At 36.8% G+C, this 25,901-nt stretch overlaps 1 protein-coding gene across 1 annotated transcript in view; it reads left to right on the plus strand.

Moving 5' to 3' along the window:
• Positions 1 to 24,661, plus strand: part of LOC127395543 (hippocampus abundant transcript-like protein 1) — a 36,083-nt gene extending 11,422 nt beyond the window's left edge. Inside the window, 13 exon segments of the mRNA XM_051642680.1 lie at positions 2,450 to 2,543; positions 4,955 to 5,016; positions 7,806 to 7,933; positions 8,774 to 8,888; positions 10,624 to 10,648; positions 10,651 to 10,721; positions 10,723 to 10,848; positions 11,939 to 12,052; positions 13,133 to 13,204; positions 15,674 to 15,786; positions 17,150 to 17,247; positions 19,059 to 19,216; positions 23,050 to 24,661. Of these exon segments, the coding sequence (XP_051498640.1) occupies positions 2,450 to 2,543; positions 4,955 to 5,016; positions 7,806 to 7,933; positions 8,774 to 8,888; positions 10,624 to 10,648; positions 10,651 to 10,721; positions 10,723 to 10,848; positions 11,939 to 12,052; positions 13,133 to 13,204; positions 15,674 to 15,786; positions 17,150 to 17,247; positions 19,059 to 19,216; positions 23,050 to 23,253 (1,380 nt within the window). The 3' untranslated portion in view covers positions 23,254 to 24,661.
• The last annotated feature ends 1,240 nt before the right edge of the window (positions 24,662 to 25,901 follow it).

Genomic DNA, 25,901 nt, shown 5'->3' on the forward strand with positions numbered 1-25,901 from the left:
CTGCCAACCTGAAAAATCAGCAGTGGGTAGTAATCAGATGGATTTACAATACTAGAGAGTTTCCTTTTAACATCTCTAATGCGAGCCCCAGGGAGGCAGCAGACCTCCCTGTGGGATGGGAGGACATTTAATTTTTAACATTAAGCAACTTCTATGTTGACTGTATCTGTGCTATTTCTGAAATTCTAGTTAGATCTTTTTTAAACATAATAAATTTGGTAGGTTATCCTCATGTTGCCTAGTTCAAAAAGCCAAAAGCTCTTTGTGCTTCAAGTTTATAACAATTTTTTAATGTCTCAAGTTCAGTCTTTAAGTAAACACCATGCAGTTGCTTTATTTTGCGAAGTATTGTCTCAATATAGAAACAAGCCACACCAATTACTTTTGGAGTAGTTTAATCATAAAAAGGAAGTGGAAGGTGTTTTTAGAAAACTCTGATTTTGAAATCCAGAATGATTTTTTGTTGCTTTTTTTATCAGTGGTCCAGACTGTTAATGTGATAAATCCTTAGCTGTTTTTTTTGTTTGTTTGGTTGTTGGGTTTTTTTGAAAATAACTCGATGCATGATTAAATTTGAAAGCTTTTGTGATAAGAGTTTTTAGGACCTGCAGCGAAGATCATAATCCAGAAGTAACTAGCTGCACTGGTCCATTTGACAGTGTCAGTGAATTTTCCTATTTGCATGATTTTAATATAGACATTTATGACTCTAGAAAAACTGTAGTTGATGTTTTTCAGTTATGTGAATAATAGATCACTAACTATTAGTATATATGATGTAGAATCCCTGACTTCGTTTTGATAGATGCATGTTCCTTTCAATATTTAAATTCTGCTTTTCTAGGTTGTGTCTTTAATCCAAAAGACTTCTGGGTCTTAGTAGCTCAGCACAACTATCTGTAAGCTGGATGATACTGGCAGACATTATTTGCAGACTTCTTTTATCTCCAGGAAGTATTAATGTGGGTTCAGTACAGCAAAACTACTTTTCTTTCACAGGAGTTTTTAAATGTCCTCTGAGGAAAAAAGCATGCGTGCCTTTTTTGAGTATGTATGCCAGTCGTCTTTCTGGTAAACCATGTAATTCTCAGATCAAATTTACATGTAATAAAAACACTATTAAAAACAGTTAAAAATCCCAAACACTGAAAAACTTTATTTTTAGTGTCATTAGAACTGTTTGCTGAATGCACACCAGGGGTTTATGGTCCTGCTTGATGCTTACTCATATAAAGGTGCAGGAAAGTAAGAGTAGAGGCAGGAGAGAGTCTGTGGACTCCAATCCATACTGTAAAGTTTGCCTTTTCCAGAGGAAGCTGCTGTGCAAGGGATCTTTAGACTTCAGTGTAATCAGTGTTAAATGCTAATCTGACTGACATAAATCTTATCCAAAAAATGCTCTTAAAATTCTTATTCTACTACATTATGTAGAAGAACTTGCAGACTTCTTATATGAGGAAGGTTTTTTTTTCCCTCCCAGAATATTTGGAATCTTTGCTACTTAGAGATTTAAAATTACATAGTAACCTATGAACAACTGTTAATAATGCTTGAAAGTTAGCAGCCTGAAGTGGGAGACTGGGTTCCATGTTTTCCCTACTGTCCCCCTGATGAAATGACATAGCGTTGGATACTTGTTGCTAGATGATGTCCCTTCAACTGAATCTGGCATTATTACATTGCACAACATGCAAGTGTCCTTTTATATTTTGAGTGAACTTCAGATGTGTTATGGGAGTACCAGGAGAGAGCACGGCACTGCTTGTTTCTGACAATTGTCAGTTCTGTGGGAGTATAATGGCTTTGGATTGGCTCGAAACATTGGAAAACAATCTTCTACAGAACAAGTGTTAGGGGAAAGGGAGAGAGTAATTTTAGAACCCAAAAAGTTTGTGAAACAGTTACTATGGGAAGGGGCATATAGAAGTGAAGGAAGGCATCAGATCTGTTTAAGTCTGCTTTACCCAAGGGTTCTGCCTAGTTTGTCTAAATAAAAAGATTCCAGATCTCTTGTTTGGGCTGCAGCCATTGGGTCTTGAATGGCAGCAGTTTCACAGCATCATGAGCATGTCAATACTTTGGTAATCCTTCCTGGAGTTACTCTTTGACAGTAGAGTAAGTTCCTGGGTCTCTAGTCTGTGACACTGCTGTGGAAGGGTTGTGGATAGTGCTCAAGGGGGAGGAAGTCTAAAGGCACACTGGGAGGTGATAGCAGTATTGAGCAATGTCAGGAATGGGGAAAACAGTTCAATTAACTAGAGTTTGAGGGAACAAACTTTTTTGAGTTCCCTGGAGATCTTCAGTAGTTTTTAAAACTTCTTTCCACCCTTGTTTGGCTTATTATTGTTCCTGGGGGCTAGACAGTGTTTGTTAAGGTATCTTCCATGTGTAATGAACTGGATGTGTACAACCTCTGCCTATGTTTGTTTGTTTGTTTGTTTTTTCTTAGCAACAAGGTCGGCCAAGCATATACCATGCAGTAGTGGTGATATTTCTAGAATTCTTTGCCTGGGGGCTCTTGACAACTCCAGTGCTAACTGTAAGTATCACTGATCAGCTGTTGTCTTGGCAGTAATGGCAAAAGTTAATTTGCTAATTCTTAACAATTGGAGTTTTAATTTGGTTTACACGTCCTACTTACATCATTAACTGAATTCCAGGAGTCTTAACATTCAACACTATGCAATAGTAGTATACAACGGCTGAGATCTGGACTGCTGAAAGACTAAAAGATGGTGAAAAATGAGCTAGCAAAATGCTGTACTACTCTTCAATTTTTACTTGCCTATTAGAGTAATATTTACTTAGTAATTTGGTGAAAGTGTCTTTGGAATTTTTGGCTTTTTAAGACTTTATAGCTCAGTTCATCTTCTAGTCATAACAATTGAATAATTTTGCATCCCATAGAAAACTTTGGATGCTATTGTGGGCTGACTGTTTTGCCAGCATAGAATTGGAAGGAAAATGTAAAAAATGTGAACAATGGTTCTTGTAAGTATTTAATTTGTTCTGGAATGCAGTTACTTTTCAGATGAATAGATCATTTGAGTGTTTGGCAATAGGGTATAAATTAATCTGAAGACATAGGTCTTGGTCATTGGTACCAGACCTGTGTAAGAGAAGTCATCAAAATTCTTTAGTCCATTTTTTCATGAGGTAAAACCTGAGAGCACTTAGAATATGTGATGAGCACCATCTTAATTATTTTCCTTCCTCAAACTTCAGTACAGTCATGGTCTTGAATGTCTTGTGTTTTGAATGTTGTATTCCTCTCTTTTGTGTTCTTGAATGTTTTACAAGGCTGTTGGGTTGAAAACTTAATTTAAAACACTGAGTTACATGTAATGATGTAGCTTTCTGTGTTCTTGGAAGTGATTATCTATATTAGTAATCAGTTTTGCACAGACTGAAAGGCTGCTGTTTGATTTAAATTATTTCAGATCTGGTTTGATACTTTGTACCCTTCTGTCTTGTCAGTACTTGTGATAACTTACCTTGGCCTGCTGATCAGCCAGCAGTTCTTAATGCCATGTACAGCTTTCTTTTGGATAAGGTTCAGCCTTTGAACTGCCAGCTGCCCACTTCTGCTTAAGCACATTTGTCTGGTAGGAGAGGCATATACGGAAGTGTTTGACCTGTTTATCAAAATTCAGGACTGCTCAAGGTTTTTGTAGTTGTGTCATGATTCTCCAGGTAATTGTCAACATTTAATCAGATGAAAATATATTATAAAAATAAATCATGTATTCTGTGATAGCTGAGATCTGAAGCTCATTTTTAGATTACTTTTTAACTTCTTTTGACATATGTCAGCAAAGCTGTAGTGTTTGTTACATGACACAGTACTTAGAGAAAACGCGAAGTGTTTATAAAGCATACAAAGGCTATTTTGCTCACAGACTACCCAAAGCTTATACTTATTACTCTTTCTTATAGACTTGTAAGCCCATATTAGTAAATCACCATAAGCAATATTAATCGCTTAATGACCTATTCCTTCTTCAGTGTAATATTTTCTTGAATATGTAAATATTTTTATCCATAGAACTTGAGTAATGCAGTTTCTGTCGGTTTGTCCACTTGCATTTCTCTTGTCTGTAAAGTAAGAGCAATTAATCTCAAAAGCTTCAGATGCTGGTATTGTGTTTCTTCAGGCTAGTGCCTTTCTCAATATGCATATAAATATTTTTTATAGTTGTTGGCACTTACTTATAGGTGAAGCCAGCAAATTCATTTGAATTGTGTGTCTGTACATGCTTTGATCATTGCAGTAACTTCTCTAACTGACACAGTAGCACCTGTGAGGCCTTTTAACTCTCTCGTGTATTTATGTATTTATGGTAAATCTGTTTAGTACTGATTAACATGCTTGCCCTTGAATTAAGACTGTTGATAAAGACCATTAAATGAATTCGTAGCTGTACTTCAAGGATACATGAAACGCTCAGAACTGATGCTAGTGTATTTATAAGCATAGACTTGTTAGTCAGAAGTGTTTCTAAGTGTATGAATACTTAATATCTACAGTTTGTTCAGAAACAGTTTTCACAGTGCCTTTTTGGGCACTGTTCTCTTTTTCTTGGCAGAGTAAGTTATCTGAAAATAATTTTTCATTCCTAATTAGTAAGATTTTTTGCCTCAGAAATTCTGTGATTTGTACCACATGGTGATGCTGATTGCCTACATTGATCCCCTTTCCGAGTGAAGTACCCCAAGACAAACTATCTTTTCACTACAGTGTGGTCTGTATGTCGTATGGTCATAAATGCCAATAAATTGATAGTGAACCTTTACAATATTTTTTTGTGAAGAGAAGTAAAAGTATAATTCTGGGATAAGACACCTTTTTAACAAGTCCATATAAAGCTATCCTATTCTACTAATAAAATTTTAGCTCTGAATCAACTTGTTCCTGTTTCTCCTGATTAATAGTAATGTTTTTTTCCCTGTCAAGTCTTACATGAAACATTTTCCCACCATACATTTTTAATGAATGGTCTTACTCAGGGTGTTAAGGTAAGATACCTCGGACCTAACTATTTTCTGTGTTTCTGTATTGTAGTTTCTGTCTCCTGCATTCTCCATAATAACATTGAGGGCATGTAGTTAATTCTTAAATATTTTTTTTCATTGTAATGGTTGTATTCTTGGGCTCAGTTAAAGATTTATTGCTAAATGGTATGGTCCTGAAATATGTGGAATATTTCTCAGAAGTTTAAATTCCTTTAATTTAGGTAGCCAAAATTAGCTGCCAGTTGTAGCTATTGTAATCTTGGTAAGGATACTTCTGAGAATGGAGATAGGTTTTTAATGGAGATAAATTTTTAATATCTGCTTCCAACCATGATGATGCCATAGAGATTATTATTTTTTTTAAATCGGTTGTTGTGCATTCTATATTAGCAGGATATTCAGGGCAGTTTACAGCTAACACTACTGCATTCACACAGTGATGGTGCTGGGTTGTTGCCACAAAAGACTGCAAAATTTCTATAGAATGACTAAAATTTGAAAGTCTCTTCTTTGCTGACAGTCTTGCTGAGAGACTTCAAAGCACTTAGTGTAATTTATGACTAAGTTATTTTGTAGCAGGTAGAAATTATTTAGCTTTATATTCTGTAACAAATGGAAATCAAATGTTTTTAGCTGTAAGAACATGACATTGCTGTCTTGATATCTTTCATGGTGGATTGTCAGAACACTATGCACTAGGGACTCAAGATGTCTCAGACTGAAAGAGTAAGTTGTCTTTGCATTGTTCTTTTAAAATAACAAAGGTCATGTTCCTTTTGATGTTTTAATTAAATTCTGTTAATTCACAGTGCAGTGTAGCTATGAATGCCACCTAAAATAAGTGAACGGAGCCATCTGCCTATATTGTCTAAACAGCGTATCTGTGGAAAACTGCATTAAGATAATGGTCTAAATGTGTACATTGTTTTAACAGGTGTAATAAACTGGGGGGCATAGACCAGGTTGAACTTGCACTTCAGTTTCGAATGTTTTCATTAAAATGGTGGTTATGAAACTTTTGAAGAGTTTTTGGGTTACAGCAGAACATTTTAGTTTGTATTCTGCTGAAATACTCAGCCTGGAGAAAAGGATGCTGAGGGTAGACTTCATTTCTCTCTACAACTACCTGATAGGAGGTTGTAGTGAGGCAGGTGTTTCCATCTTCTTCCTAGTGACTAGCAATAGGACAAGAGGAAATGGGTTCAAGTTGCACCAGGGGAGGTTCAGGTTGGATATTAGGAAAAATTTATTTACAGAAGGAGTTGTGAGGCATTGGAACAGGCTGTCTAGGGAGGTGGTGGAGGCACCTGGAAGCATTAAAAAATGGGTAGATGTGGTGTTTCAGAAGATGGTTTAGTGGTGGTGAGGATGTAGGGCTGATGGTTGGGCTTGGTGATCTTGAAGGTCTTCTCCAACCTTAATGATTCTCTGATTCTATGAAATCTGAATCTAAGGAGCGAACTCATTTCAGCTAAGGCATCTAACTTTCCTGGGATTTGATGTGTTGGCTCCATAGCATGTGCTCTCAATTTACCTATTGAAATAATTAGAAACAGAGTTTTGTATTGGCATTTGGCAAAACAGTGATTTAGTAGTCTCTACATGTTAAACTTGAAGGTGACTATATTTGAATATCAGAGGTTAGCTAAAATTAACTGTAATAGACTACCAGTGGATTGAGGTACTTACAGAATGATGTGTTTACTAATGTTTGGATTTATGACAGAGTTGGCTTCATGAAAGAAGAATATACTAATCAGGAGGAAGATGCAGAGGCTTTGTAGTTAACAAACCCATAAAAGGCTTTTCTTGTTTTAGTTCTTTTGTGCAATACATAACAAATTTCAGGCCTAGATTCTAGGGTTTTATGAATTGTTAATAAGTCCATTATTTGATCCTTAATCAATTTTTCCTGTGATGACTGTACCTATGGGACTGACTTTTGCCTTTGAACACTGTGGTGTTCCACTGTCTCACACTGTCAAGCTAGCTCAATTTGTCCTCATTGTTATTGCAAAATACAAATGCTCTTTATGTGGTAAGTATGTAGTATAAATCAGTAAGTGTTCTGTTTCAGAGAACACTTAGTTTACCCAAAAATCTCCCCTAGGACAGTCCAAATTACAAGGCAGTTTGCGTTTGGAATCTAGCACTAAGTCTCATCATAGAGGCTAAGATAATGTCATTTCACAGAATCACAGAATCTTAGGGGTTGGAAGGGACCCTTCTAGGGATCATCTAGTCCAACCCCTCTGCCAGAGCAGAATCACCTAGAGCACATCACACAGGAACGCATCCAGGCGGGTTTTGAATGTCTCCAGTGAAGGAGACTCCACAACCTCTCTGGGCAAGTGGTTCCAGTGCTCTGTCACTCTCACAGTAAAGAAGGTTTTTCTGATGTTTGCGTGCAACCTCCTATGTTCCAGTTTGCACCCATTGCCCCTTGTCCTGTCACTGGACATCACTGAAAAAAATTGTGGAATTAGACTGTATATTCTGGAGATTTTTCAGAAGCTTTTGCAGTCTGTTGTACTTCTATATAGAATCAAATTGATCTTGAAAAAATGAATGCCGCTTTTTTTAATGCACTCAGGCTTAATAGATTTGAAGCAAAAAGACATCAGAATCACAGAGGAGTAGACTGCAGAAGAAATTGTATACAATTTCAGTTATCCACAATTTTGTCTGTAATTGCAAATCAAATTGCAGTTTTAGTCCTTTTTTATATTGTATTTAAAGTGAAGCTTGGAAATGTAAATATAGGCATATTAATTGTTTTTCTTCTGCCACAGGGTTTTTTGTCCTTTCTCAGTGCTCCACTAATAGGTGCTCTATCAGATACATGGGGAAGAAAATATTTTCTCCTTCTTACTGTTTTCTTCACCTGTGCCCCAGTTCCGTTAATGAGAATAAATCCATGGTAAGTGGTACAGACATCAGTAGTGAGCTTGTCAGTACAGCAGAAGTTCAGTAAGACAAGTAGTTTGGGGAAGTGGGAGAGGGACAATAAGACAATAGAAGGCCACTTTGCTTTCAAGATGGAATTGCATTATCCTGGAGTTTTTCTGTTTAAGAGGTGTTAAAACTGTGTCTTAAAAGTATAAATGATTGAATGTGATTTAGTTACTGTATTCACACAAGTATAACAGTAATTTAAATTATTTGCTATCTGTAAGTCAGTTTTAAGCTCAGCTGACAATGCTGTAATAAATATATTTTTAAAGCTAAATGAACCTTAGAATTTATTCAGAAATGTATAATTTACATTTACACAGAAATATATAATTGCTTCAGAATACATCTTTTAGCTTTTTGATTTGATTGAGGCAACTTTGAAGTGTTAACTGAGTGGAATTGACTTGTTTCATTTACATACTTTGTGAAACTTAAGAAGATTATAAAAGAACTTTGTGTACACAAGTGCATTCCAAGTTCAGCTTCCAAAGCATTGTAATGTGTTCCCAAAATGGTTGAGAAACTGAGTTCTGAGGTAGTTCTTTTTCAGAACTTAAACTTGCTTCAGCTTTGAGAGTTTGAAAATGTACAAAGGTACCATGTCCTGAATTGTCCACTTCTTTTAGGCTGAGGTAAGGTAAACAGTAGACTATAAAAATTAAAATGCTGTTTTCCAATATTTAAGTGAGACTACACAGTCCTTTTTGAGGAACCCTTCTCAGATTAAATACAAACTTGCTTAATTAGTATGACAAAAGCAAGAAGTCCTACTGTAACTTTCTAATTGTTGCTTTTAAATCATTAGGTGGTACTTCGCTATGATTTCGTTATCTGGAATATTTTCTGTTACTTTTTCTGTAATATTTGCCTATGTAGCTGATGTAACACAAGAACATGAAAGAATTACAGCCTATGGACTGGTAAGATGTGCTAGACTTGGAAAAAAGGTCAGATTGTGACCTTTGTATTGAACTTATGTTTTGATGCACAGATTGTTTCCTAATAGTTTAATGAGGCTGGCATAAAAAGGAATGAACCATGCATCGAGGCACTGTGTTAGCGCCTGGAAGATCTAGTTCAGACTTTTTGCTGCTGCACAGACTGCTGTGTTCTCATAGGAACAGAATAAGAATTTGACAACTTTACCTTCCTAGTTAACATGTTTTAAATAATGAAATTTAGGTTTCACAGGCAAGACAAGAAATATTGTTACAAGCAATCCAGGTTTTTTGATACTGGATCTTGCAATACCTTTCAACCACCTGTAAAATTGCCCTTTTAGTTTGTGATTTCTTTTTAATACAGAATGATTTTTCTGTAGTCAAAACAGGCAGGAAGAGTGAAAACACATAATGCAGTATTCTTAGTAACCTAGTCATGACCTTTTTAACCAGCAGAAGAGGAAAAGAGTTTAGTTAGTGCAAACTGTCTTTCCAGTAATAATATAATTCCTGCTTACTGTGCTTCCGTGAATGTCTATATTGTTGTAGGTTCTGGAGGCCCATTAGTAGATGCCTTTTAACATAATTTATCTCTTCATGCTCTGTGCAACTGTTTTTTCTCTACAGATATTCATGGACTTGATTCTTGGCTGACTGTACTATACTTCAAGCTCTTAGGATTTCTCTGGTTTTTTTAGTCTGATTCCAAACTTCTGTCTATTGTATCAGAGCAGAAAACAGGTTTAAAGGTTCTGGAACTCCCACTTTATTTCTCCTTCATATGAAGAGGACCATAAGTACATTTGGAGCAGGTTATTTGCCTGATTTCAAATAGGATTTTTTTACACAATAAGCTTGATCTAAAGATGTATATAACGTGATAGATATAAGTGTAGTTGTTTCAATGAGATCTGTTTATCTTTCTGATCAGTTTATTTGTTACACCTTTTCCTTAGGATTTTTTTCTAGCTTGGTATAAAACTACATTTCTAGCTTTCTTCTATAAAACAGTTACTCAGAGTGTTTTTATTTTGGGAGCTGGAAGACAGTAGTAATTACGAGATCTGTACAAACTAGCTTTGTTCTAACTTTTTCTGAATAGTGAAATTTAACAACAGCACTTGATTGCTAATCATGTTCTGCTGTATTTGAATGTAGTAGCTGATCTGTTAGTAGCTGAACATCACTACAACATAGTATGAAGCAATACAGTAGTTCTTGAAATTGTTGCCATAGCTAATGATCTCCTAGATTGCTGTGCTAGCCAAGGGTAGCTTGGTATTTAAAATGCAAATGATTAACAAAAGCATTATGTATTATTGTATGTATTCCCCAGAATGCTGAGGCTCAGGTTCACTTAGGCAGGCATTTAAATATGTTGTCAACTTTCTCAGTGAAATCTCATCAATTTCACAACTGGAAAACAGAAAAATCTTTAGTCCATTTGAAAGTAAGCCCTTTTCCTTTGAGCCGAACTTGCTCTTTGGCTGCAAATCCTATCTCATGATGTGGGATGTAGAAGAGGGAGGAGAACCTCTATTTGGATCCATATTTACCATTATAAGTGTTTGGGTTTTTTTTTAACTTGAATTTGGAATGATGTTTTTAAAAACACCATTCTGGGAAGGGGTGGTGGTGTTGAGCAAATTATTTAATTTTCCTGCAATGGCAGAGTAACTGTTTCAAAAGGTTTGTAAACTGTTCTTGTGCATAGGTATCTGCCACCTTTGCAGCAAGCTTGGTACTAGTCCTGCCATTGGAGCATACCTGTCTGCCAGCTATGGAGATAACCTGGTTGTACTAGTGGCAGTTGCCACCATTGGTGGCAGTTGTGGACATCTGCTTCATCCTGCTGGCTGTACCAGAATCTTTGCCAGAAAAAATGAGATCTGCTTCATGGGGAGCTTCTATATCATGGGAACAAGCAGACCCTTTTGCAGTAAGATGTACTTCAATAAGTCATTAATGCTGGTTAACTCATAACTAATTCCATTTTGTAAGCTAAAAAAATCTATTCTATTAGCAGCTTGGCTATTCAGTACATCATAATCTCTGTTCTCCCCTTTTGCACAAAAAGATCTAGCTACATTTAAAAACTAAACCAAACTTTGCCAATTAAATGATTCTTGAATTAGAAACAATATTTGGTGTGAAATCGAAATGAAAAATGCTTTCCTTTTCTAACTTACTCTCTTTTATTGTGTGTGAAATGCTGAATTCTTGCACTGCTACAGACCCCAAAACTTGATATTGTTATTTGTATTTTTGGTTGCCAATATTGCTCCCTACTCTTGTATTCCAAGTATGTGGAATTAGGTTGTATGTAATTTCTTTTTAATATAGAATGGATCTATAAAGCCTAATTTTTCTACAAGAATGTATAGGAAAGGTTAAAACATATAATTTGTCTTTTTAGTAAATTGGTCACATGTTCATACTTACTCAGCTAATTTGTGTTGGTGTTATACCTTAGTATCTTAAGAGAGGAAAGAGTGGTTTGTTCTTCATGAGATCCATCCTGTTGAGAACTGGTTGTGAATGTTGAAAGAGGAGGAGCATGCTTTAAAGACTGCAGTTGAACAATTTGTTTTCCACAATTTATTTGTTATCAAATTGATTCTTGTTATGGGTGAACAAGTATAAGAAACATACAAGGAAAAATACTCTCATAATTTGGAAAGAGAACCAATTATAATGAGGTCATACTATTTGCTAGCACCTTTCAGAACAGATTATTATGGAGATCACATTTCCCTAAATATTATATGATCCTGTTTTCACTGAATACTTGTAATTTGGCACTGAACAGTAGCTTCAAAAATCAAACTTCGCAGAAAAACCTGAAACCAAAATTGTATGTAACAGGGAGTTGTTCTTAATGTTCAGCATAACTGTTTCTGTGTGTGATTTTTTTTTTTTCACTTGTATGAATGGGTAATTTTAAATAAGCAAATCCACCTTCTGCTTTCTGCTTTAATTAGACTTTGTGTAAATTGTTCCAATACTTGTTTTGTTTCTTTGTTTTACAGTCTCTGAAGAACATTAGAAAAGATTCTACTGTTCTCCCAATCTTTGTTACAGTGTTTCTCTCCTATCTGCCTGAAGCTGGTCAGTATTCCAGCTTTTTTGTGTCCTTGCGACAGGTAAATGTTGGTATCTTCACATCTTTCTAAGAATGTTGAAGTAGGTGTTCCCTAAGACCTGTTTCTTCTTGAAGACATTTGTCAGAAAAGTGTTTTCTGGCAAAATACAAAATTATAAAGGCAGGATACTTTGCTAAGCCAAGAACTGGATAACACTTGACTCCTGATGCATAATTCCTGCCATGTTGTTGGTGGCAGTAAGCAACTAAGCACCACAGAGCCCCTCACTCACTCCCTGGTGGGATGAGGGAGAGAATCAAAGGAGTAAAATTTATAGGTTGAGATAAAGACAATTTAATAGGTAAAGCAAAAATGGCACATGCAAGCAAAGCAAACCAAGGAATTCCTTCACTACTTCCCATCAGCAGGCAGGTCGTCAGCCATCTCCAGGAAAGCAGGGTTCCATCAGGTGTATCAGTTACCTGGGGAAACAAAATGCCATCACTCCGTCTCCCCTTTCCTCCTTCTTCTTCCAGCTTTATATGCTGAGTATGACATCATATGGTATAGAATACTCCTTTGGTCTGTTGGGGTCAGCTGTGTCCCCTTCCAACTTTTTGTGCACCATCAGCCTACTTGCTGGTGGGGTGTTGTGAGAAGCAGAAAAAGTCTTTCCTCCGTATAAGCAGTGCTGAATAATACTGAAAACATCCATGTATTATCAAGACTCTATTCAGCACAAAACCAAAACGTAGCCCCATGCTAGCTACTATGAAGAAAATTTATCCCAGCCAAAACCAGGACACATATTCATGAAGTTTAACAGACCTTGCATTTCCATTCATTGCAGCAGTTTCTATGTCTTGAGGTGGGATCTTGCTTGTTGAAGAGCTGCTGTGTCTGTGGGAGGGGGAGAGAATTTCAGTTTCCAGATACATTACTTTCTCAGTTTTTTCTAAGGCAGGTGTTTTTTTTAATGTCTGGATACCTTGGCAAGCAGTTGAGTTAAGGCTTATTCTTGAAAGTGGACACTTTCTGTTTGGTTATGATATGGGATCTTGATATGTGAAAGAAGATAGCTCTTTGGTCATCCTGGATTGTGTTTCACATTTGCTTTATGTATTATCTGCTTCTCTTCAGATTATAGGTTTTGGATCTGCAGGCATTGCAGCATTTATAGCTGTGTTAGGCATTCAGTCTATAGTAGTTCAGGTAAGTTGTATTCTTTTAAGTGTTCTATTAAACAGTACAAGCTAAATTGTGAGGCATGATTTTCTGACTTTTAAGCTTGTCTGAGAAATAATATTCTCTAAAATGTCAATGTATCTTGCAGTCATTTAAGGTTATATCCATATATAGTCTGCTTAAATGTCTTACTTTAAATCTACTTTCCTTAGAAATGCTAGTCCTAGGCAGCAGATGTCCTGATGATTTTCTATGCACTCATATTTGCTAGTCATACTTTATTCAGACCAAAGAAACAAGAAAACTAGTGTGAGTGAGATGTACATGAGAGAGGAAGTGTGCTCTGCTCTGCAGTCCTGCTTTCTGGCTCTTTACTGATGCATTGCTGGGTTTCTCGTATTAAAGAAAGACATGCGTACTGTTAATGGAATTAAGCTGTCTGTATGGACTTTGCCTTAATTAGGAACATTCGGCTTCTTGCTGTGAGTATATTGCTGTATTGCTGGTGTATCTGAGTAGGGACCTCCTTCACCCTCAGCAGAAACACTTCTGTTAAAAAACAGTGGTCTTCCCTTAGTAGTTTCCATGAAAAAGTTAAAAGGTATTATCAGAGGTGTAAAGAATCACAAGAAAATGTAAAGATGCCTAGGAATTTGTCTCAGCCAAATTTTGATGCATATGGTGAAGCTGGAAAGCAGCAGGATTTACTTGTTGGCTTTAATTGTAAACTTGGATAGTAATTCACCTGACATGAATAGAATACTGTTTTTCTGAGGTAACAGTCTTTTTTTTTTTTTCTCTAGTATTTGTAGATACTGTTAAATTCAACCCATATCCAGCCTGTACTATCTTAACTAAATACCAGCATTTATTGCAGAATTTCTAGTCTGAAATAAACAGTTGTAGAGGTGGAAATAAAAGCCAGTAGAAACAGACACTAAGATGTCCATAGAGAAGGCAATACATATGCTTCTCGATGTCCTGAAGCAGAAGCTCTACTAGTTAAGAACGTCTCTAAATCAAATGTCACACCAGTCTTCAAAAAGGGCAAGAAGGAAGATCCAGGAAATTACAGACTAGTCAGCTTCACCTCCTTTCCTGGAAAAATGATGCAGGGGCTCATTCTGGAGGTCATCTTTAAGCACATGGAAGAGATGAAGGTTATCATGGGTAGTCAGCATGGATTTACCAAGGGGAAATCATGCTTGACTAATCTGATAGCCTTCTGTGATGTTGTGACTGAATGGATAGATGCAGGGAGGCCAGTGGGCATAGTCTACCTTGACCTTAACAAGGCTTTTGATACAGTCTCAAGCTCGGAATATGTGGGATAAAAGAATGGATAGTGAGTTCGAGTAAGAACTGGCTACACAATACAGCCCAAAGAATTGTGGTCCATGGTGCAGAGTCCAGCTGGAAACCTGTAACTAGTGGAGTCCCTCAGTGATCAGTGCTGGGTCCAGTCCTGTTCAACATCTTTATCCATGACCTTGATGATGGGACAGAGTTTCTACTCAGCAAGTTTGCTGATGACATGAAGCTGGGAGGCTTGGCTGATTCACCTGAAGGCTGTGCAAGCCATTCAGCAAGATTTGGACAAAGAGCAAGAGCTGGGCAAAGAGGAACCTAATGAGGTGCAAAAAGAGCAAGTGCAGAGTACTGCACCTGGGAAGGAACAACAAAATACACCAGTACAGGCTAGGAAGTGATCTGCTAGAGAGCAGCTCTGTGGAGAAGGACTTTGGAGTCCTGGTAGACAACGAGTTATCCATGAGACAACAATGTGCCCTTGTGGCCAAGAAGGCCAATGGTATCTTGGGGTGCATTAAAAGGAGTGTCTCCAGCAGATTGAGGGAGGTCTTCCTCCCTGTCTACTCAGCCCTGGTGAGACCTCACTTGAAGTATTGTGTCCAGTTCTGGGCTCTGCAGTTCAAAAGGAGCAGGGATCTACTTGAGAGAGTCCAATGGAGGGCTACAAGGATGATTAAGGGACCGGAACACCTACCTTACAAGGAAAGGCTAAGAGACCTGGGGGTTTTCAGTCTAGAGAGAAGACTGAGGGGGGATCTAATTATTGTATATAAATACATGAGGGCTGGGCATCAAGAAGACAGGGACAAGCTCTTTTCACTTGTGCCCTGTGATAGGATGACAGGCAATGGATTCAAATTCGAGCACAGGGAGTTCCACCTCAAGATGAGGAGGAACCTCTTTACTGTGAGAGTCACAGAGCTCTGGAACAGGCTCCCTGGAGAGGTTGTGGAGTCTCCTTCTCTGGAGACTTTCAAAGACCTGTCTGGATGCCTTTCCGAGTGATCTGCCCTAGTTTTGTTTGGTTGGTTCTGCTCCAGCAGGGGGCGTTGAAGTAAGAGCACAAAAAGTGTGAAGTTTCTTAGCAGTTGAAAGGTCTTTTTAATTGCTGTGTGTAGAAGGAAAAATTACTTCAGCAGTCTGGCTCTTAAAAATTACTTTTGGATGAACCAATTTATCTTGCAGACTGTGTTTCTCAGTATCTTGATGAAGTCAATTGGGAACAAAAATACAGTTCTCCTTGGCCTTGACTTTCAGATCTTTCAGTTGGCTTGGTATGGTTTTGGATCTCAGTCTTGGTAAGCACACATTTTCAGAGGTACATACCTATTAAGGGTCTGAAAATGTTTGGGTTTTTTTCCCAATAAATTCTACTACTTAGTTCTGTTGTCATGAGTATTTAAATATTCTGTGAATTACGCATTCTCATGTGTGTTCCACTGCCACAGTTTAGGCTGTATTTTGCCTATGTAGGAATGTTAGAATTTTCCAGGTATATGATGTAAGTTGCAGATAGCTACAGACTTTTTGAAAAAGGAGTCTTCGCACCATTTTGTCCTCTGAGTTTTATGTCTATTAATGTGGTTAAAACTTATTTCTTAAACTCCCAAGCTAGTAAGTAGTATGTTCTCTCAGTAATTCCATTAGATCCATGCTAATCAGTTCACTATACTATTACTTTTTTTTTTTTCTTAATATGTCATTCTGTTACTACATTTGGTCTTGAAAACTATCTAGAGATATTTTTTTTGTTGGAGAAAGTGCATGTGAGTAAAGTGAAGGAGAATGATAAGCTGGAATGTCCTGTTGACAGTGATGAGTATCTTTATCAGATCAATTCCTAGTAAGATACATAAGTTAGAGAACTGCTTCACTGTGCCACCCTGTGAAATTGTTCTTTTGGTACAGCCTTTGGAGAAGAAAGCATGCATCATTTCATCATTTCACTCCCACTCCCTTCTCCTCTGCTGTAATAGCTAGTGTAGAATAAAATATACTGCTATTCCAACAAGCTCAGGGTAATTTGTGGAAGGGGATCAGGAAGAAGGCCTTGACCAGATGATTTCTAGTCTTAAGGTATTTTAATGTACTCCTGGAATCACAGAATTGTCATGGTTCAAAGAACCTCTGAGATGAGAGTCCAACCATCAACACACAAACTCCAGACCACAAACAACCACACACACTTCACTGAAAAAACTCCCACACAAAAAACCCCACAACCTTGGCCGTGAGAGCATGCCCTGAAGTGCCACATCTACATGTTTCTTGAATGCATCCAAGGACAGTGACTCGACCACCTCCCTGGGTAGGCTATAATCCTGCCTGACCACTCTTTCAGTGTAGAGATTCTTCCTAATATCTAGTCTAAACCTCCCCTGCCGCATCTTCAGGCCATTCTCTCTGGTCCTGTTGTTATTTACTTCGGAGGAGAGGCCAACACCCACCTCCCTACAGCCTCCTTTCAGGTAGCTGTAGAGGATAGTGAGGTCTCCCCTCAGCCTCCTCTTCTCCGAACTACACATCCCCAGTTCCCTCAGCCACTCCTTGTATGACTTGTTCTCTAAACCCTTCATCAGCTATCCTCATAGCCCATTTTGGAGGGGTGAGGAAATTATATGGACAGTTTAATTTTTAATTCAAATTATGGATTCCGCGCAGGATGATGTGGGCAGCAGGAGCTGTAGCAGCAATGTCAAGCATTATGTTCCCAGCAATCAGTGCTCTGGTTTCACGAAATGCAGAGTCAGATCAACAAGGTGAGTACTGAATTAACTTTTGTTCCAGCATCAGACTGCTTTCTTGGATGACTCTTCTGTCTAGAAAGCAGAATACTTACCTAGATGTACTTTTCAAATATGTTGATGAGTATTAAGTTTCTTTGGTAGTAGCTATGGAAGTCTACCAGTCTTTGTAGAGGGGAAGGAGGTACACAAATTTATCAAATTTGCATTACCAAGTACTTTCCATCTGTGATAAGCTACTTCTTCTCTAGTCTCCTGTAAAAGTACAACAAAAGCAACAAAAACAGTGGGGTAACTTTCATGTTTTTTTCCTTACTTTTTTTTTTAATTAAAAGTAATATTCTCTAAGTAGGTAATGATTATTGTAACAATACTACCTTTTTAATGAAAACTAAACCACATGTTACCAGATTAAAATCAGTCTGTACAAGAAGCTCTATTCTCTGTGGAAAAGTTTGCCTTATTTGTTATAATGCTTCAGATTTTCAAGGAATAGAAGAGGAAGCTTAAGCAAATAGTTGATCTGAGAAGACAGAAGAAAATAATTTGTTTTGTTATGAAGGGCAATGAAAAATCAGAAATAGCTTTTCATTTAAAATTGAGGGAAAAGTGTAATCAGAAAATATCACACACCGATGTATTCTAGCTGAATTTTGTGTTCTCTTTTAAAATATCCTGTACGTATAAATTATAAGTATCGATCTTGCTTTAACATTGTACAACTTGAAGTTAGATAATGGGAGGTGCAGTTCTAGGAGGTAATTTCTGTTGAATATGAGAGGTGCAAAAGACAGTATTTTACATGGCAACTTTTATAATTTCCCTTTTTGTTTCTAATAGAGACATTTAAAGGAGTTTTAAGAGACTTGTTTTCTATTTATGTCGTAAAACAAATGGTTTAGCTAAGTCGACAGAAGTAATTGGTCTTTCATTTTACATAGCAGAAACCTACTGTTAATAGCTCATACATTAATTTCTACAGCATACATTAATTTCTACAGTGAAATTTTGCTACCCAGTGGCACCAAGATTTCAAGCTTACATGTCAACATATGAAGAAAAAAACTTGGACAATTTTCTTTTTGGCATGTTTTTTTTTTCCTTCCATTTTACAAGTTACTGCCTTAGGAATGAAGGGTATATGCAGACTACTAATAATGTAAAAAGTGTTCTGTAGAATATTAATCTGTAAGATTGTAAAAAAACCTTTCACTTAATAAAGGTGAAACAGAAATGCACCCATAGAACTTAAATTAATCAAGCCTTTGAAATAATCAGCTGTAAAGCTGCAGCCAATCTAGTATTGTGGGTTTACTGTAGTGCTCCTGAATTTACTGCCCTGAATAAGTTACTTGGTACCTGAATAAATCATGGGTTTAGACTGGTGAAGGGAAGAAATCTGTTACAATTTGTGCATACTTTGCCAGTAGCAGCACTTAAGACGTAGATATATTACTCTAAATTTCACTAGAAAATAAATTGAGCAGGTATCATGCTAAATGTCTGCTTTCTCTGTTGTAGGCTTTGAGAGAGAGGGGAAGAAATGTAACATAAAAACTAGAGTTGTACATCAGTTTAGTCACTCATACCCAAAACTCATCACTTCCAGTAGCATTCAGGTACAGTGACAGATCTATGGTCATTCAGAGGATTATTTTAATGCAGCAGAGTTGTCTTCAGTGTGTTTCTTGTGGTCTTAGCATGTAGAAATAATTTGAGATATACTATTTTGGAACAGCCATTAGAATGTTAGCTGTTGGCACTGAGTGTTTAAATCTTCATAAAAAAAATTAAATTCTGACTTTTTTTTTTTTTTTCTTCATTAGGTGTTGTCCAAGGAATAATAACTGGAATAAGAGGACTGTGCAATGGCCTGGGGCCAGCACTATATGGCTTTATTTTCTTTCTCTTTGATGTGGAGCTCAATGAATTGCCACCTGAGCAGTCTTCTGGAAAAAAAGCAGTGCATGGTCCCAGTGATGAGGTCAGTTTTTAATTTGGTTCCAAGTGTGAAGCATAGAACTCTTAAGGATAAAAGTCTGTAATTTTTAGTTGTTTTAAAGTCTTGATATCTAATTCTTCAACTCCTTAATTCTCACATGAAAGCCTTATTGAACTGTTAGCTCATAATTTAAATTTGTTATTAAATATCTAGATTTACAGTATTAGCACTTTAGTTTCAATATTCTAACAGAGCCAGTTAACTTCTTTTGATGTAAATCTGTTCAAAACATATGTAATCCTGAATTACAGCAAACCATGAAATTTTCACAATAGGAAGGTCATTTTTTTAACAAGGTTATCTTTGAACTTCACTCCATCCTGGGCTGTATCAAAAGAAGTGTGGTCAGCAGACTGAGAGAGATGATTCTGCCCCTCTACTCCACCCTGGGGAAGACCTCACCTAGAATACCGCGTCCAGCTCTGGTGCCCCCAGCACAAGAAAGATGTGGAGCTGTTGGAATGAGGCAATGGTCTCTTAGCTGGTCACTAAACTAGTTAAGAAAAACAACAGATTAGCTGTATATTTAAGTCACTGGTGGATGTTACTGTGGAAACAACCGTTTTTTGTTCATCTCCCCAGTCTGTGGGTCTTTCCGGCTATTAACTGTAGCCAGTCCTTGAACATACTGCTCACAGGTGCTCAAGTAAACTCAGTAGAATTTTAGAGTAAAGGGGCAAATACATTCTTTTTGGTGTAGCAAAAGGAAAATATAATAAAATATAGCAAAACCTTTATGATAATTATTTCAGAATTTGAAGAGCTTTATCATGCTTCCGCTAATTAAAATTTCGGTCTTGAACTCTGTTTCTTAAGGCCTTGAATCACATGAGCTTTTCTTGGGGATAGGGAGTGTGTTGGCTGCTTGACCTCATACATGTATTTCTGTTACAAGTGATGTCAGTATGTTGTTACTTCCAAGAGTATCCATGTGAGGTTTTTGCTGAAGTAACCAGATGTATTATTACAGTGGAAGAACTGAATGTTCCAGAAAGTTATACATTATTTACAACTTCTGTTGTGAAATTTTCTGCAGCTTGTGGGAAAAGAAATTATTGTACTGAAGCTTAATGTATGAGCTTCCTTATAAAATAATTGTTTTCCTAAGCTGTAAATGTAAACTGTCATTTCAGACATCATTGTTTTCTTGAAAACCTACTTAATAAATAAGTAAGCATTTTTAAATTAGCAATACAGCAAAATCAGGAAGTATTTGCATAATCAAGATTGCTTTTTGTTCTAGTTTCAGTGGGACATCTCTTACGTTTAATTATTGATGTACTCACAAGCTTTGTTTATTTGTGATTGCATCTTTCCCTGTTAAAACTTACTAGGCACCTAACATGTAAAACTAACATCTGGGAAAATAAAAAAAAATAACAGTGGGGAAGAAGTCCACAATTTAAATATTGTATAGCTTTAAAAACTGATCTAAGTAAAATGAGTGGAAGTGGAAACCAGGGAATGCACCAAGGTTAGATGAGGAAATCGGCAAATATGTACAAACCCAGCTTGGATTTGCAAGGCCTGAATGCAAGCTATTGGTCTCTTGACTTTTTTCAGTGTTTTAAGTTGATAGCTAGGAGATACTTTACATATATATGTAGTTTGAAAATAGTTTTCTTGATTTTTATTAGATGTTAATACATGTTCACTAATAAGCCTTTTACCTTCTTTTCAAAAGTTACTGGAGGCCTGTGGAACTGCAGTTAACTGCTTTAATGTGCTTCAGTCTGTGACAGGTGTTGTCAGGGTTGGGTTTTTTTGGTGCTTAAGCTTATATTTTACCCCATAAGGTAGAACTCTATCAAAAATTCCATAGGAACTCAGTTGAGAATGCATGTTACAGTACTCAGCCTTGTTTAAACCTAATGTGCTGTTGAGATGCATTAAAAGCAGATCTTCCTTTGTTTCCACTTGTATAATACTGGATGTTACTGCAACTGCAGGAAATGAATTTTTAAGTTATCAGAAACAGTTTGTTTATATAAATATTGTTAAAATTGTTGATGTGAAGAGTAAGTTGGTGTAAATTTCGGCACATTTTACTTTGAGAGAATTCTTGATCCTTTAAAATAAACACATTTAAGTTTAACTTAACTAGTGAAAGCTGACTATTGTCATAATTTAGTATTGCACCTTTCAGATATAAGATCTTCTGTTTTTACTGATCGAAAGAGTGCTAAAATGAATTGTTAGATATCATATTTATCTAAACCTTCATATTCAAACAGTGGTGACAGGAAAAGTCTGTGTGTAAATTTCAGTTACTTAATGTGTAGAATAAACGGAGGAGATACATCCTAGTTGTAATTTGTGGTGTTTTTTTAAACAGCTCAAAATTGGTTTGTTTGGTTGTTTTTTTGGTTGGTTGTTTTTTTGGGATTTTTTTGTTTGTTTATTTCTTTTTACTTTATTAATTTCTGTTTCTCTTGAGGATATAAGACTAGGTTTTACTGAGTGTCACTTGTTTTTTTTCTCCCAGAAGTGGGAGAGCTGCAGTGTTACCGCATGTCACACTTGTGATTCTCTTCCATGAATTCAAGATTCCACAAATTCCACTTATTCAAGAAAGACTGTGTGTATGCTATGCAGAGCATAAATAGTAGAAGTTAAGCATACCTGTCTCAATTCCATTTAAGTAACTGTTTTTGAAACTGGAGAGTCTAAAGAGGGGAATGAAGTTGCATCATTTTAATTATCCAGAGGGAGCCCTTACAGCAAACAGTGCAATCATAGGCTGTGTTTGGAGAGTGATGATAATAGTTGGCAATGCATTGACTAAGGACTGCTTTTCAAAACTTCTTACTCCCTTGGAAGTTTATTACATTCTTTAAGCACTTGTGGGCTTAATACTACTTGAAGATTTAAGTAATATTTTCAATATGAATTCTGTTAGTATCATAGAATAACAGAATCATAGAACCACAGAATTTGCTGAGCTGGAAGGGACCCATCAGGATCATCAAGTCCAACTCCTGTCCCTGTATTGGGCACCCCTAGAATCACTCTGCTTATAACAAGACTCGAAGCAAGGAAAATGTCCTGTTACTGTATGCTTATTTTCAGCTACTTTCCTACTTCCTGTTAGAATAACTTCCTGCATTTCATTTGGTAGAAGCAAGTACCCAGAATTCACAAGTTTTGTCTTATTTTTATTTAGTTTTAGTTGACAAAAATGCAGAAATTCTTTAAGAAAAAAAACCACTGGATTGTTGACACTTTCTTTAGTAGGATGTTTTCATCAAACTTAGCTGGTTTAAAATTGGTATTAACCTTTCTGGTACTTATTTTTAGTTGTGGTTGTGAAATGTGGTAAGTTGTATTTTAAATTTTAACATGAACTGCTTGGAAGCAAGGGAGAATAACTCCAAATACCAAGTTGTTACATGTGCCAGCAACCTGTCTCTGCAATGAGAACTGCATAACCTGCTGTTGTTTTCCTCACTCATGTATTAATTTTAGGTTTGCTTACTTATTCAACTAACCTAATTCTAAAGTAAGTTGGCCATGAAAGCAAGTGGGAAAAGTGAATTTAAGTTAAAGATTTATTGAAACCTTATCCTATTACTATTCTGAGGAGTCTTGCTGATTTAACAGGCATGCTGCCTAAGAAAAAAAGGTATGAAGAAGCATCCGTCAACGCCTGCTTAATTTGCTAGGCAATTCTGTTGTTAACTGATAGCTGTTTGCATGAACTTCGTAGGCATTGTAAATATGTCCCCCATTATCTCCTCCCTTCATGGTATAGTTATTGATGCAGATGTCCATGTCTAAAACCTCATAAATTCTTTTACATGCTTGTTTCTCCACAGAGGGGAATCATTCCTGGTCCACCCTTCCTGGTTGGAGCATGCATTGTTCTTCTGGCATTTCTAGTCACCTTATTTATTCCTGAGCACAGCAAAGCCGACAGTACTAGAAAACACAGCAACAGCATCAGCCATACTCTGAGTAACAACCTAGACCAAAGTTGTGAAGAGGACATTGAACCATTGCTGCAAAATAGCTGTGTATAAAGGTTAGCTTCTGAGGAGACACTGGAATAAATTCACGCACAGCTCTGAAAACCTGGTGGGTTGTGCAGAGTGTCTGGTATCTAAAAGGAATGCAGCTGTGCACAAGGGAAGGTCACATGCTGTATGATACTTGAGGTTGATACCATATTTCCATGAGGTTTGTTTAGCATTGCAGTTCACAGGTGTGGTTCTACCCAATATTGGACTGCAAATTGTATGTCAAATCCTAGTACTGGGTAGAGACCTGAATATGCAGACATAATGGAATTTTTTTAGAGATTTGAATGTTCAGTTCTCAAAGTTGTTTGCAAAATAGTCAGTTTTGAGACAGAATGGTTTCTGCCACCACTGTTAAAGGTTGTTTTGTGTTTCTTACGCCATTTATCCGCATGTATACCACATGTAGCCCTCACAATGTAAGAGGGACATACCCCTAATTTTGGTATCTGAAATAGTTGTTATCAATAAAAGCAATTAAATTACCTGAAGACACACTCTCAAATATTATTTAGTACCGAGAAGTCCAGTGGTATTCAGAAGGCACCAGGATAACTTCTGAGGGTCTGCGATCACACATTACAGTCATTACCCAGAAACTAAGGTCATATTGAAGTCTTACACCCACATGCCAAAAAAATCAGTTTGAATAGTTAAAGCGGATCCAGATGGTAACTGAGAGCACTGGTCACATGAATGTTTTTCTGATAAATAAAAATAAAATAGAATTTTAGTTATAAAATGAGCAGTATCAGAAATGTCGACACTCCTGATTTCTGAAGCAGGAAAACCAGTGGTTGCCAGAGAAGTTTACGTCAAGAAATATGTATATTTATTGCATTTTGTCATTTTATTATCTGTCATATGAAAATAATCTTTCCTGTTAATTCTTTTCAATCCTACCTTAACTGCTACTTACTGTTCAGTTATTAATAATAATTTGCCTTTGTATCACTGTCTTACCTTCTGAATCTGATGGATAAATTAATATCAAATTTCATTTCTAAAAGATGATTTAAAGGAGTTACGAATGGCTACAAGTGTGCTAATTTTTAGAACATTTTATGAAGAATACACAGATTTATATGTATTTTGCTGCAGTTAAATGGACCATTACATCCAATTTTAATGAAGTACTCCTATGAATATTTTATCTGTATGCAATATATGTAGATATTTGTAACAAGTTTTAATATTCCCAGATGGGATGGTGTGTAAATCATGTGTTTATAAATATATTTGAGGATACTGACAGTTAAAGGGCTATGTATTGACTGAACAAATTTTAAATATATATATTTTGAAACTTGTTCCACATTGAGCAGAGATGACAAAACCTTTTGTACTATGCATTTTGTTTTTTAAGTTAATAAGCTCCCTGATGCATAATAAATCTGTATCTTAAGCTTTCTAGGTTTCATGTGTGTGTTCTTTAAAGTTCACTGTTGTGCCTTCTGTGCATCAGAACAGAAGTGCTGCATTACAGTACCTGCATTCCTGTTTTACTGTTGTTTTGTGTCTGCATCATGAAACATGGTGTTACAGTTTGAGGGGGCACAAGCTAATTATATGGTATTAATACAAATACCTAGAGAGAGGTTGTTGTTGGAAGGACCTCGGGATAGAACAGAAGGGTAAGTACTGCCTCCTATTTTCTGCCATACCCTGTAAAAGCCAGGAGGAGAGAAAGTCCGCCCTTTCCCTTCCTCCTTCCTCCCTCCCTTTTCTCATCTAACAAACATTCTTGAAGGGAGACTCCTGGTCTTTGTCTCCACCTTGCCGTGTGCTGTGCAGGATCTGACTCCATCAGTTGCTGGGAATAGCCCAGGTCCCATTTCCTGAGACCATTCTACCATGACAGACTTTTAAGAGACATCAGTGACCACTGAAATTGAGTTTTATATATATTTGTATATTTTTCATTATTATCCCATGTGTTACTCTTCCCTTCCCTGTTCTAGTAAACCTCTTCTAGCTTTAATTTCCAGCCTGAAATCTTTTTCTTATTCCCCTTTTATTTTCCACTGGGAGGGTGGAGGGCAGCAACTGTTCTGTTTTTGTTCACCCAGACCACTAAATGGAGACACACAGGGAAAAGCATGCTTTGCTCAGAAGTCCATTTGATGTCTGACATGCTGTCCACTGGGGTAGAGAAGGGGGAAGAGTTGAAGGAAGTCAGGTTTTTGTTTTGTTACGTTTTTTAAAAAGGCATTCCTGATCTGAACAGCAGTTCAAAATTAAGATACTTCTCCTGATGAAGCTTAGGTGTTTCTTTTACTTTGAATTACTTGGAATTAAAGTCTGGCCTTTTATGACGGATATTTTGTTTCTGTTGCAGGCCAAACTGTAGTCAAGCAGATTTTGCATGATCCCAGTGTGGAATGTCTTAAAACTTTATATGGAACTTAAGAGATAATACAGTGTGTTACTGTTAAAACTAGCAGATAGCAAATTTATTTCTGCTCATAATGCTCCAGCAGTGGATCAGATTTGAATTTTTAAAGTAGAATCTTGGAATCGCAGAATGATTGGGGTTAGAATCCTAGTAATCACAAAATCATAGAATGGTTTGGATTTGTAGATACCTTAAAGATCATCTAGTCCCAGCCCCTCTGCCATGGACAGAGAAATTCCCCACTAGACCAGGTTCC

This window comes from Apus apus, chromosome Z, assembly GCF_020740795.1.
Source record: "Apus apus isolate bApuApu2 chromosome Z, bApuApu2.pri.cur, whole genome shotgun sequence".
Classification (NCBI taxonomy): domain Eukaryota; kingdom Metazoa; phylum Chordata; class Aves; order Apodiformes; family Apodidae; genus Apus; species Apus apus.